The sequence below is a fragment of the Malaya genurostris genome, chromosome 1 (genome assembly GCF_030247185.1).
Source record: "Malaya genurostris strain Urasoe2022 chromosome 1, Malgen_1.1, whole genome shotgun sequence".
Taxonomy (NCBI): Eukaryota; Metazoa; Arthropoda; class Insecta; order Diptera; family Culicidae; genus Malaya; species Malaya genurostris.
The window spans coordinates 90,935,419-90,949,720 of NC_080570.1; the positions used below are offsets into that span (position 1 = coordinate 90,935,419).

General features: G+C 37.0%; 1 protein-coding gene across 3 annotated transcripts in view; it reads right to left on the reverse strand.

The window, feature by feature from the left end:
* Positions 1-6,271: 6,271 nt before the first annotated feature.
* The window catches only part of LOC131440697 (syntaxin-16), a 54,652-nt gene continuing 46,621 nt past the window's right edge, over positions 6,272-14,302 (reverse strand). For 2 of the 3 annotated variants that reach the window (XM_058612209.1, XM_058612210.1), the window contains 2 exons: positions 13,329-13,410; positions 6,272-6,928 (listed from right to left, as the gene is read on the reverse strand). In XM_058612209.1, the coding sequence (XP_058468192.1) occupies positions 6,306-6,928; positions 13,329-13,410 (705 nt within the window). In that variant the 3' untranslated portion in view covers positions 6,272-6,305. The remainder of the gene's footprint in view (positions 6,929-13,328; positions 13,411-14,302) is intronic. The other variant, XM_058612211.1, reaches the window with a different exon arrangement.

The window sequence follows — 14,302 nt, forward strand, 5'->3', positions numbered from 1 at the left end:
CAATATCTAGGGAAATTCCCTAGCAAGATTGCTTTTGTGAGAAAGCTTTTTCAATGTTGTACACAACATCATGTAACAGGGTTGTAGTGGACTTTCCGCGCTGAGAAGCATGTTGCATTCCATGTAGCGGATGCACGCCCAAACTAACATTCCTGATATAGTGATCGACTATGCGTTCCACTGTTTTAAGAAGAAATGAGTTAAGACTGATAGGCCTGAAACTCTTCGCTTCCTCATAAGTATCGCGACCGCCTTTGGGAATAAATTTGACAATTATTTCCTGCTAGCTCTTGGAATATATCCTGTCGCAAGACTAAAAGTAACATGTTTGAAATGTTCATACTCTTTCTGCAGTAACACTGGGAAAACTCCATCCTTTCCAGGAGGCTTGTACGGAGCAAAACTCTCAACAGCCCATTTGACCGATTCAATTGTCACAACGATTCGAGCAAGGGCCCAATAATCGTAACTACTCGAACAAGTCTCAGGAACAACTGTCGGTGATGGCTCTAAACATCCTGGAAAGTGAGTGTTAGAATTATAGTGAAGTACATCACTTTCATCAGACAAGTACTCACCGTCTGAAGTTCTTAAGAAACCGACATTAAAGTACTTAGATTTCGAAAGTAACTTATTTAATCTGCTAGCCTCGTTGAGACTAGAGACATTTGTGCAGAGGCCACTTTTCAACCACTTCGCTCAGACGATCGAAGAGCATTTTTGTAAGTCCTTTGAGCCGACACGAATGCCTACGACCCATCTCTGTCTCGGTGGTTCCAAGTTCTTCTGCATAGTTTCCTCGGTCTAGCAAGTTCAGCATTCCACCAAGGAGTTCCTCTAGTAGCTCGCACAATCCGAAGTGGACAAGCCTCTTCATATGCTGCAACTATGAGTGAGTTTGTCTCGTCGACAACATTTTCCAAATCAATTGGGGTTTCAATTGTTGATTGATACATACATATATATATATATATATATATATATATATATATATATATATATATATATATATATATATATATATATATATATATATATATATATATATATATATATATATATATATATATATATATATATATATATATGTATATATATATATATATATATATATATATATATATATATATATATATATATATATATATATATATATATATATATATATATATATATATATATATATATATATATATATATATATATATATATATATATATATATATATATATATATATATATATATATATATATATATATATATATATATATATATATATATATATATATATATATATATATATATATATATATATATATATATATATATATATATATATATAGAGAGAGAGAGAGAGAGAGAGAAACGATTCATTGCAAGTGCAGTAAGAGACAGAAAAAAGTGCTTTTTCTTCAAGGAGGTTTTTTCCACTTCATTGAAAGGAATATTTAACGATTTCCTAGAACCGGGCCTCCACGTCCTTTCGCCGTTTGAAATCTAAAGCTAAGTATTTTTTTTCTTTATTTTCTATTTTTCCCTGTGGTTCACTACCACCATCTTTGACCTGCAATCTTTACCCGCACGGACACTTTTCGGTGCCATGACAAAAGGCTCAAAATTGCCTGACCTCCCTCCAGATGACGAAAAAGAGTCATCTGATAGCAATTAATTTCGCATAAAAAATTATCCCGATGGGCTTGCACTTCCCGCCCGTACGCGGTTTACATCCGAACCAAATTGAACGGAAAACATTGAACATCTTTAGATTATCGAAAAACCCAAATTAACTTGGAAAAACCTGACCTTGCGATATTCTACAATGCAAAAGATTGAAAAAGTACGCCCAGACAAGCTTAGGGTCTTGTTAGCCAGTGCCAGAGCTAAAAAAAGTTATTTTCATTGACTGAAAAATAGACGAAAATGACAAGAAATTACTGTCACTCTCAGCTTCGCTTGCAAACGCTGAGAACGAAATCCATGTCCAATCAATGAAATAAGCGGGACAGTAGTTTCAAAATTGTGTTTTTTCTTTCATTTGCCCTTTCAGTCATTTGCAGTTTTCAGTGAAAATCCCATAGTATGCAGTGTCGATATTCAACCAAAGCTGTGAGAATTGAAAACGACAGAAAAAGGTTTCACAATAAGTTTTAACTGTTGTGGCTAGAATTTGTAGTCGTTTTGGTTTCCAAAGAAGTTCTGAGATGTAATTACTTCGATTTGCCATATTTTAGTCGCTTTTTATAGCCAAGCGTCACATATTTTCAATACATCGATGAAAGAATGAGAATTGAAATTCTGCTGTTGCTACCTGAAGATGTTAGTTTGGTTTCGTCTTGTCACAGAGGAAAGAGTGACGTTGGCAATCATGCTCTCTCATTTTTTCGATGAAAAACGAAAATGCTTCGTCTCTCTTCGTTTGTTCTGGTGTCGGTCATTTACGAATGAGACAGTAAAACAATGAAAATGAGACTGTTGGAATGGTTTCTTTCATTGATAATGCGTGACAATTTTCAGCTCTGGCCAGTGCAAAACAGGCTAACGAGATCGTTCAATGTGAACTCTTCACGCGGGAGTATCGCGTATACATTCCAGCTCGCGAAATCGAGATAGACGGCGTGATAGCCTATCCGAGTCTGACTTGCAAGGATGTTCTCCTTACTCAAGGATGTTAGGATACTGGATTGCAAGCAATTGCGCTCAGTTTCGATCGCTGAGAATGAGACCTATATCCCATCAGACTCGTATCGGGTGACTTTCGCTGGTTCGGCTTTGCCTAACTACGTCCTCCTGGATCAAATTCGTTTACCTGTTCGCCTTTTTGTACTGCGGGTCATGACCTGCACCAATTGCAAACAATTGTAAGCATCTCATTGTTACAAGGACAATCAACAGTTTACCTTTCTTAGATGTTCTTATTATACGGGAGGCAAAAACTTTATCTTTCGAAATATATTGGAAGCCAACCAATACAGAGCAAGTTATACCTAATATTTCTAACCATTCTCACCAATACAATATGGCAGCATTTCACCATATGTTTCACATAATGCTAACCCTCTTGGATGATGCGGTAGTGAAAGAGAAAAATTTTATCTTCGAAATTGGAAAGCTCAATGGATATGGATGGAAAGCTCAATAGATTCAACTCTAACATGGCATATCCACTTAAATCAAAATTAAAACCCTTTGGCTTGGATTTAGTGTTCAGTAGTATCAGCTACCAACTGAAAACTTTACTAGGATCTGCTAAATATCCTACTGATAAATTGAAAAAATCGGGGGTATACAAAATTTCATGTTCTCATTGCTATAAATTATACATTGGACAAACAAAGAGATCATTAGATATCCGTTTCAAGGAACACATAGCGGAAATAGAGAGAGCATCCAAGGATTTGGAACGGGGTTTATCACACCATTTCAAGTCGAAAGTAGCTGAGCATGCCTTTTCCGAAAACCATGATTTCACTACAAATGACATAAAAATCTTAAGACAAATTTCCAACCCATGGAAATTAGATTCGGCAGAAAGTCTAGAAATTTTCAAACATAATTCCACTTCTTTACTAAACAGAGACCAAGGAAATAGGTCTTCCTGGCTCTTTAAGTTACTACCTACACACAGGGGACAGACAAACATAGAAAACACCTAACCTCTCCCTACCCTAAACAAATTAGATAAAATTTTTTCGAGATATTCATACCTGTTGTAGGAATCTACCTACTTCCGTTTCATATAAAAGGAACAACATTGCAGCATTCTTTCAATAACTAAACAAACCAAACACACTGAAGAAGAATATAAATTGTATTCGAAATGCGTATATGTGATGTGACGTTTATTATACATGATTTATAGTGTTGTGAGATACATAGTGAATTTGTATAGTGACGTGATATATTTATAACAGAATTAAATGGTAATATAAAAAAATTATCCTTGTAAAATCATGCTGTTCAAACACTCAAACGAAAAGTTAATGATCTCATTGTTGCATTAAATCCCGTTATATCAAGTGTGGAGGAATTCATGCGGATAATTCATACGGTGGCGACATTGAAAAGTGTCTCTACTGTAAGATGTGACCGCATGACCTCTCAGTATGCCGACAATGAACTAAATGATTTCCTAGCTACATCGGTAATATAAAACATACATCTTGGGAAAGCAAACAACATTTATTGAAATGAAAATCAACGGGTTCAATTGCATATTGTATATTGGTTTCACGATTTCTATCTAGGCCTATCTACTATTCGTGTGCGTGCTTTCTCTCCCTACTTGTGCTCATTGACCATTTTGTGCTTTACTATTATATGATCGGCGATGTAACGGAGGCCGGGTGTAAAGTTCGCCGCACGCGTGTGGTTCCAATTCTCCGCTTCTCCAGTCGTAGCTGTGCAAATAAAAGAGCGTGCCGTATGGCTATTGCGACGGGGTCATCAGCACATTCGTGAGGTCAATGGCACGAACATTTGGAGCACAATTACCTTCTTTGCTGTATTTGCACACGCTATTCCTGCACGCACTACCATCACTACCTTACTTTCCACAACTTTGAACCGGACAACAACGCGAGCTTCCACTAGGTTTGGCGAACTGAGGCGAAATAACGTACATTGTTAATTCTCAGATTAGGGAAGGTAATTTCGTACGACTTTACCGGAAATACGTAATTTCCAGCTAATCTCTTCGGGCAACTTCGGAAACCAAAGACCTCACTGACTGTTTCATTCTGTTAACCAAATCTTGGCGCCATCCCTCTCTTTCCATCCTACATCATTAGTTAAGAATCCTCGCGATTTTCGCCTTCAGGAGAGACTCTACAGATTATTCTATTTACCCGACTTGAAAAGGGAAAGTTTATTAGGGCGTTGCGCAAGGATAGGCTAACGGTTAATGTTATAACTCCGGGCGCAATCAATGACATGGGTCAACTAAAGACAACGAACTGATTGCTGAATACGATGGCTACGCTATAGTAGGTTAACAGAAATCATTTTTGAACAGAGCGTTTGTACTCCAAGACCAAATTTGATCAAATTTCAAAATTTTTTATAACATTGTATTGCATAAATTTTGCATATGAGCGCGTTTTCAAAACGATCAATTTGTTTCTTGGGAGTTCATACTGTGTATATATACTAGAAACACGAAAAGCAATGTTTTCTCAATCAATATCCATAGAAACTAAAAGTTATAATTACAGTTTTCCCATAGGCATCCTCGATATGAGAACCGTTCATCAAATGCTAACCTCATGAAGCATACTCAACAGCTGGCGCACATCTTCATGAACTAATGAACGAACGAAGCAGCTCTCCTTGCTTCGGTTGCGCTGTGAATTCTACCTAACATAAGAATGTGAGTGACTAGCACAGTGGATGAAACTCTTTTGCTAGAATTCGTTACCTCAATTTGCAAGCCCTGGAGGTTAGTTCGATGGTCTGATTTAGATCGTAGTTGTATTGCATAAAAAATAGTGGGCCTAAGATAGGGTAGAATCGAGCGAATGTTATTTATCGGTAGTCGTTGGAGAAATCCGGGTTGGAGCGACTTTAAATTGCCGAGTCGAGAAAGAACGCGTGTCCACAATCCAGCTAGAAGGTTGTTAGCGTTTGGTAGGATGTTGGGGGAGGGGGTCTCAATGGAGACGAGCAGGTTGGCATCCTTGAGGAAAAGGATAATAGCTATCTCGGCTACCGGGTCATTTGAAAGTATGTTTCTGATGGAATGGTTCATGTCGTGATAGTTCAGACAGTTGACTAATATGTGTACCAACGTTAGTGGTAGGTTGTAGGTAGATCACATAGGTGTAGATTGCTTAGAAAAGTAATGTTGATGTGTGAATGACTCGTCCGTTGCTGAGAAAGTACCCTCTGTTCTCGACGGTCGGAGCGATCCGTCCATTTGGACAGCTCGGCTTTAAATTTGGGTAGAGAGCCTCCGGACGTTTGGTTCTCAAAGTAGCTCATACTTTCGGGGCCAGTCTTTAATGTAGTGTTCCTTTTGTGGGTCTAAAGCAATCGGGGTTACTTTGGTTGCAACTGATTTCCTACCGAGGTTTGAACGACGTGTTGATAGGTAAATTGGAAAACACAAAATTGAATTTGGTTTTGAACAATACACTTGATATATTTTTTCTTGATATTTTATCGAGGGAATTTATTTATTTATATATTTATTTAGGAGCAAGAGAAAAGTCCAGTGGAGCTGAGATTCTATTTCTCCTTTAAGTGGCATTCGGATAGACAATTAGCGTAAACACGTTTCGCATTTGGCCAATGACATTTTTATCGTGGTTTAAAATTTCGTAAATATTGTTAGAATTATCATAAACATTATCATGCTTGCCAAAATAAGAATACAGTAAATTTTTTTGTTTTTTCGCTGAAATGTTTCTGCCTTTTGTAGCTGTTTGTAACCCTCAAACACTCTTGTCTGGGTGGATTCTATATTATAATCTATTCTGTCAAGTATTGTGCCTTGTTCTTGAACTAACTTAGAAAGATCTTTGAATATGATGTTTAAATCGACTATAGAACTCACTATTTTTGAAACTTCATGTTCCCGATTCTGAATCATTCTTTTATTATCTGCTTGAATCATTACAAGTTTTTTCTGATCAATGCTATTTTTAGATGCAGGTAACTGAAAGTATTCATCAAGTGTATCATCATCATTATTATCGTATTCGTTTTCCGAAACATTTAAGCTCAAAAAGTTATCAAAGGTGTCCACCGCATTAATTGATTGTACATTGGATGAAGTTTTATGGAAAATTGCTTTCGATTTTTGGTTTGCACTGTTTCGCTCATTTTTGTATGCCAAGTGAATTTGTCTAAATCGTTCCGTTACGCTCTGTAGAGATGTCAGAAAGTGTTTCTCGATGTTCTGAAGCATACTATATTCTAGATGATTTTGACCTACGGAGAAAAATGATGGAACCAATATCAGAGAGGTTTTATCATGGGCAAATATGAAACTGCATAAAGTTAGTAACATCTAAAACAAAATCTTTATCACAGTTATTTCAAATTTTAATTATCAAAATCTGGTCGGCTAGATAGCCGAAATCTGTTTCGTCTAAGCCGTCAGTTTGGACATTACACTGGATTAAATACCGAAGTAGTACCTCTAGTATTTTAAATTCAATGAAAGATGATGATGATGATGATGATGGTCCCACCTCATACCCCTACAAATGTGTGAGCAGCACGAGTTATCTAAATTATAATTAATATTTTTGCACATATCTTAACCAGTAAACAAAAGAAAACGATTTGATTAATCTAGCAGGTAAAGGTCTTCTTCAAAAGAACGACTGACCACAAAATAACATTCAAATATTTCGGATTTACTATCCAGGGTTAAACAAGAAAATTTCCAACCCGGGAAGATCCTTGATCACAACAGGAGTAGAACCCGATATTTTTACCAGTATCAGTATCATCTGACCCTTACCGCCGGACCAGTTTATCGCTGCACACATCAGCTACGATGGAGTAATGAGACTGCGGATGAGCAGAGCCAAACCCAATTCTACCAACAACTGTCAATCCCAATTAGTTTCCCGAATCTTTTTTTTGAATTATTAATCAAACCTTGCGATCATGGTCAAGAGCCAACTTAACACAGTTGCTGTAATTTCAAGATTTGTATGTGTAGGGAGCCCCCCTGCTTGAAGAATATGACCAACGAAGAATCTATCTGCCGTCGAAAAAAGATGTTTGTTGGAATTGTTCAACAAGTTTCTTGAGCCAAACATTGTTCAACCTGATTGGAGGCAAGTGAATGTTATCGCCATTCAAAAACCGGGTAAACCAGCTTTCAATCACAACTCATATAGACCCAACGCAATATTTCCAAGTAAGTTCAGGCATTTTGACTCTGGGAAAATGTTTTACACGGACGGATCACGAATTGAAGAGGCTACAGCGTTTGGTATGTTCAACAATAAAGTTTCGGTCTCATTTAGGCTTCAAGAACCTGCATCTGTTTATATAGCAGAGTTAGCAGCACTTCATTATAGCTTGAGTGTAATCGTTTCATTATCTCCAAACCATTATTTTCTCTTGGCAGATAGTCTGAGTGCTATTGAAGCCTTTCATTCAAACATGGCTGGAAAGAATGAACCGTTTTTCTTGGGCAAACTAAGACAGTACCTGAACGACGTATTGAATAATAATTATCAAATCACTATAGTCTAGGTCCCATTTCATTGCTCCATTGCAGGCAAAAAAGAGCCAACGATTTAGCCAAATTTGTTCTTTTGACGGGTGTGTAATGCCAGAGACATAACTGGATGTCGTGAATACGAATAAAACTGACACGATTTCTTTATACTTTTAAATTCGAATTAATAGTTGATAGATTGTGTGAATTGTAAAACTTTCCCCCTTTTCACTACTAGAATTTTAAACGTTGCACCTAGACTAAAGTACATTAGAGATTAGTTACATTAAACATTTTGAGACACAATTAAATATTATGAAATAACCAGTATAAAAAGTGATCTATGAAGGTTTTTTAACTATTTTTTTCAATTGGAAAGTGTGGCTAAACCTAGAATAAATGTTTGAAAACGTTCCACAGTTTTATTCAGGTACGTTTAAAGATATGATCAATGTTCAAAGTTATGAGGTGAAGGAATGAGATGGAAATTGGAGCTGAGATGAAATAGGAAGCCCTTACCCTAGTTCTGCATAATAAAATAATGGTGGCTTTAAATAGAACCTTTCACGAAAGCGTTCGTGATGGAGAGTGACGAGTTGAGTTCGAATTCCGATGGATACCATGTACAGGATTCGTTTCTGCCTTTTAGACTTAGCAGCTCTGCTGTATGACGCGCAATCGCTCTTGTTTGAATTGAAACTAGCTTTGCGAGCAAACCGCAACACATCCGATCGCAGTGTCAAATGATGCCAAACTGAATCAATTTTTCTTAAGAGGTTTTTTCACGTCATTTCGTTTGAAGCTTTTTCTCAAATGGGCGGTTACAACTGCCACACATATAGGCGCTTATAGCATTTTGACGTCGATTATTTCATTTCGGATTTGCATATTTCATTGGAAGAAACTTTCAAGATGCTATACAGGATTCATTTCTGCCTTTTAGAAGAACCAAATTGTGGAATTCTCTACGATATTTAGCACAGTTCGGAGCATTTTTCTTGAACGAACACTAAACTGACGGTTTTTACCTTCGATTTGCAAAGAAGTAATCTTAATAGTTCTCTCGATAACATTTGAAGCCATTAGAACGGCTGGCGCAATCGCTCTTGTTTGAATTGAAACTAGCTTTGCGAACAAACCGCAACACACCGGCTCGCAGTGCCAAATGATGCCAAACTGGTTTAATGCGTCTTCTCGCCCTGACGACCGGAAGGCAAATGAGAACTACGACCTGAGCGTTCGAGGTTTTAACCACGCAGAAGGTGCGCTCTTCGGTGCTGCTGTTTAAATGCGTCTGCTCGCCCCGACGTCTGCTTCCATACAACTCACAATAAAAAAAACATCGATTTTCGAACACGGTTCCCCTTTTATAACGCGCAGTTGAAGATATGTACCTCAAAATCGTTGTCCTTGCTCGAAAAACCCAAGCAAAAGTAAAAAGTTTTCCGCGTTGTTTTAAAATTTTCAGAAATTTTTTTAATTTTTGAGTTGTTTGTGGTTATCTCACACTGTTCAAAGAATTATCCCAAATTCCTGATCATATTTTTGATGAAATTGTGAAAGAATTATGTTGCTGCCATTAATACAAGTCGAAATATTCACGACTAAGTTCTGCCCATTCTTCCATACCGCTAAAAGGCGCCCCCTAGTAAAGTAAGTCGTATTCACAACAAAAATTATTCATCGACGAACGGTTTGTTGTCAGATAGTCAGTTTGGCTTCCGAATAAATAAAGGGACGAATGATTGCTTTACATTGCTTTCGTCTGACATCCAAATTGCCTTCCCTCAAAAACAACAAATGGCATCTGTATTTTTAGACATGAAAGAAGCATTTGATTCAGTTTCCATTGATGTTCATTCAAACAAGCTCCACCAACACGGACTTCCAACGGTTATAAATAATTATTTCCAAAACTGTCAGTGAAGTGCATGTATTTTTCACATGGCGATTTGGCAACATTCAGAATTAGATACTTGGGTCTCCCGCAAGGCTCATGCCTCAGTCCGCTCCTCTATAATTTTTACGTGAATGATATTGACAGCTGTCTAGTAACCCCATGCACACTAAGACAATTAGCAGATGATGGCGTGGTTTCAGTTATTGGACCCAAAGCTATTGATCTGCAAACCCCATTGCAAGATACCTTGGATAACTTGTCCGCTTATGCTGTTCATCTAATCGCATTCTCTACGGAAAATACAGAGCTGGTCGTCTTTTCAAGAAAGCATGATTCCGTGCAGCTTCAGCTTCATATGATGGGAAGCATTATCGCGCAGGTTTTGACTTTCAAATACCTCGGGGTTTGGTTTGATGCCAAATGCACGTAGGAAGGAAACATTAGCTATCTGATAATAAAACGCCAACAAAAAGTAAATTTTCTTCGAACAATAAAGTGATCTTGGTGGGGTGCTTACCCGGAAGATCTAATAAAATTGTATCAGACTTTACTTTCAGTGATGATGCGTTTGTTTTCGTTCCGCTGCAAACTCCCATATTATCAAATTAGAGCGAATTCAGTATCGTTGTTTGCGAATTGCCTTAGGCTACATGCATTCGACACATACAATGAGTCTTAAAGTTCTGTCAGGAATTCTTTCATTGAACAGAATATTTTAACCATATGTCACAGGACTGTAACTCTTCAAGATATATTCCTATCCGTGTCTGCCTCCTAAATGTTCCTGACTCAACGTTATTTTCCGACACATCCGCGAAGTGCGTGGCATCCCGGAACACCTACGCTCGATGGAAATCCCAAAAATATTTTCAAGTAAGTTCAGGCATATTGACTCTGAGAAAATGTTTCACACGGACGGATCACCAATTTGAAGATACTACTGAGTTTGGTATGTTCAACAATAAAGTTTCGGTCTCATTTAGGTTTCAAGAACCTGCATCTGTTTATATAGCAGAGTTAGCAGCAGTTCATTATAGCTTGAGTGTAATCGTCACATTATCTCCAAACCATTATTTCCTCTTCACAGATAGTCTGAGTGTAATTGAAGCCATTCGCTTAAACGATGCTGGCAAAAATGTACCGTTTTTCTTGAGCAAAATAAACCAGTACCTGAACGACATATTAAATAATCAATGAATCAAATCACAATAGTTTGGGTTCCGGCTCATTGTTCCATTCTAGGCAGTGAAAGAGCCGATAGTTTAGACAAACGTGGTGCTATTGAGGGTGAAATTTATGAGCGACCGATTGTTTTCAAGGTTACCGAGATATTTACCATGTCGTTTGGACATGCGTGGAGTATCGTGATGTCAGATCTCAACTAATAAATTCCTTGCGTGCCCAAGGTAGACTATCCAATGTTCCAATTCGCGACATTTTTGCTTGTCGTGATCTTCCTTACATGAAACTTCTTTACCATTTCATTAAGTCCATTGTGGTTTCAATTAAATTTCATTTTATGTTAGACTGTTTTCTTTTCCATGAGTTCAACCAACCTTAACCTTTTCCATGAGTTCAATCTTATATTGAATAAAAATGATGAACTGATACAAACAAACCTGAAATAGTTATAAGATAATGTACAAAATAAATTTATTTTATTTAATGTAATTTATAATAGCCAACATACTAATAATACTAGCGTTCCTCAAGGCTTTAATCTAGGACTTCTTCTTTTCATACTTTATGTATACGACATTTCCTCCATAGTCAAGTATCTAAATGTGCTTATATAAGCTGATGACATGAAACTCTTCATGGAAATTAGAAACATCAACGACGCCGCAATATTCCAGAATGAAATAAATCTATTCCAAGTTTGGTGCAAGAAAAGTCTACCTAAACTCAATGTAAAAAATGAAACTCAATAACATTCAGTAGGGAAAATGAAACTCAATATATAGTAACACATGTAGGAAACCAACTTGTAGCAAAATGTAAAATTGTACGAGATTTAAGCGTAGTCTTAAACTCCAAGCTCACTTTTGTGGAACACTACAATAACCTAATCAATAAAGCAAATACTCTGCGGAGCTTTATTGAATGTTTCAGTATTAACTTTAAGGACCCATATACAATTAAATTATTGAATAGTACATATGTCCGAAATATTTTGCAATATTGCAACCTAGTATGGAACCCACATTGTAAATTATTTATATGTAGTTCACATTTGCTTGACGAAATATATAAATAAATCTAATAAATAAATAAATAATGAGATAAACTCTTTTCAATGAAATTCTTGATTATTAGAAATATACTTAGTTGCTATATTAGACAATATCTTCTAACAAACTGAGTTTCAATATCTTCCAACAAACTGAGTTTCATTCTGAGATAATTCGTTGGTATAGTTTTCGATAAAATTACACTGAAAAATGGCGGTAGGTAATGTCAGAGACGTCACTGGATATCGTGAATACGAAAAAAAACTTGTATGCCTCCTTCACACAATACTTTCATTTTCGCATTGCCGTCGTACCTTTCATTTTGATGAATCTGATGCTTTTGGTAGGAAATGAAGAAATTTCAATCAATTCTTATTGATGATCTGTGCGACTGAAAAGTGCCATGAACTGTCACGACCAACAGGATCTGCATTTAGATCTCAGATGACTCTTGGCGAGTACACTCGGTAAACTTGTCCGAAATTTGACTCAGAATTCAAGAAGATGAAACAATCCATTTCGGGTGGGATCAGTGCATTTGGAACTCACAATGAATTCCGACTCAAGTTCCAGACATTCCACTAGCAGGCTCTTGGTTTGTGCCCGGCAGCGGCTGCGACTTCTTCGGCACAATTCTGCTGTTTGTCGCTCGCTTCATTCCAAAAGCGTGAGGTCTTCTATATTGCTCTCCCCGTATGTCTCCGCCGCCGATATTTTCAAAAAAAATTCACTCTTGCCGAGAGAAGGAGAAACAGTAGTATGGGTGAACATAGCTCGCTCTCTTCCATTCTCGTGCATGGACAGCCATTCCAAACAACAACAATGAAACAACAATGAGATTCATAAAGCAGGTGTATTCATGAATATCATACGCCATGAAGCATGTATCCTCATATTCACTGCTCCGTTCATCAAAACCCTGCTGTACAGCTGACGATGAGGAACGAACGATATTCTCTCGTTGCTTCTCCCACAAATGTGAAAGAGTAATGAACCCTTAAAACAAATAAATTGGCCTACCTTCGGTCGACGAATTGATCAATTTAATATGACCGTGACAACTTGAAATTAAATTAGAAATCTCCTTCGTGCGCTCTAGAACCTAGAAAGAAAAAGACGGGTGAGTAATATCATAGACATAACCGGATGGCGTGAATACGAATAAAATGAATGGTTTAGTGTATTTGATATTGAAGAATCAAATACCAGATTTTGAAGCAGACTGCTAAAATTGAATTTTGAATCTGAATTCTCAATTTTGATGCTAGATTCTGCGACTCAATTCTTAAGCTGAACTCTAGAACTTAATTCTGGATTGCTGAACTAAATTCGAGATCAGGGTTCTGACTCGACAAAGAATTCTTAACCTAACCTAATCCTAGTAATGTACTCTGGAACTATATTCTACAACTGAATGTTAGCTACGGAATTCCGGTTCAGGTTTCAGTTTTAAAATTTGGATTCCAAACTCAACTCCGAAAGTCAAATTAATTTAGTTCAAAAATCTTCAGATTTTATTTCCTGATTTCAGTTTTTCTTCTAGATTGTAGAACTGAATTCCTGAACCAAATTCTAATCCTGCACTGAACTGAACTCTGAACATGGATTCTGTAGTGTATTTTTGAAATGAATTCTGGGCATACATTTGAATTATGAATCTGAATTAAAATCCTAGATATCGGTCTGATGTTCCACAACTTCAGGTTCAAAACCCAGTTTTAGGATTCTGACACTGAATTCTGAACTCCGGACAGAAATTTTGAAACTGAATTCTAGTCTGATACGCATCTTCAGTTCCAGAAATCAATCTTAAAATTCAGATCGAAGTCCAGAATTCATTTCTGAAATTTAGTTCGAGAGCCCAGTTCTAGAATTGAGACCATGATCTCAGTTCCAGAATCCAGGCGCAGAATCAAATCCTAAAATTTGGTTTCAGTCACAGATTCAGAATTCTGGAACTCGATTCTGGCTTCTGGACGAGGAGCTGAAGTTAA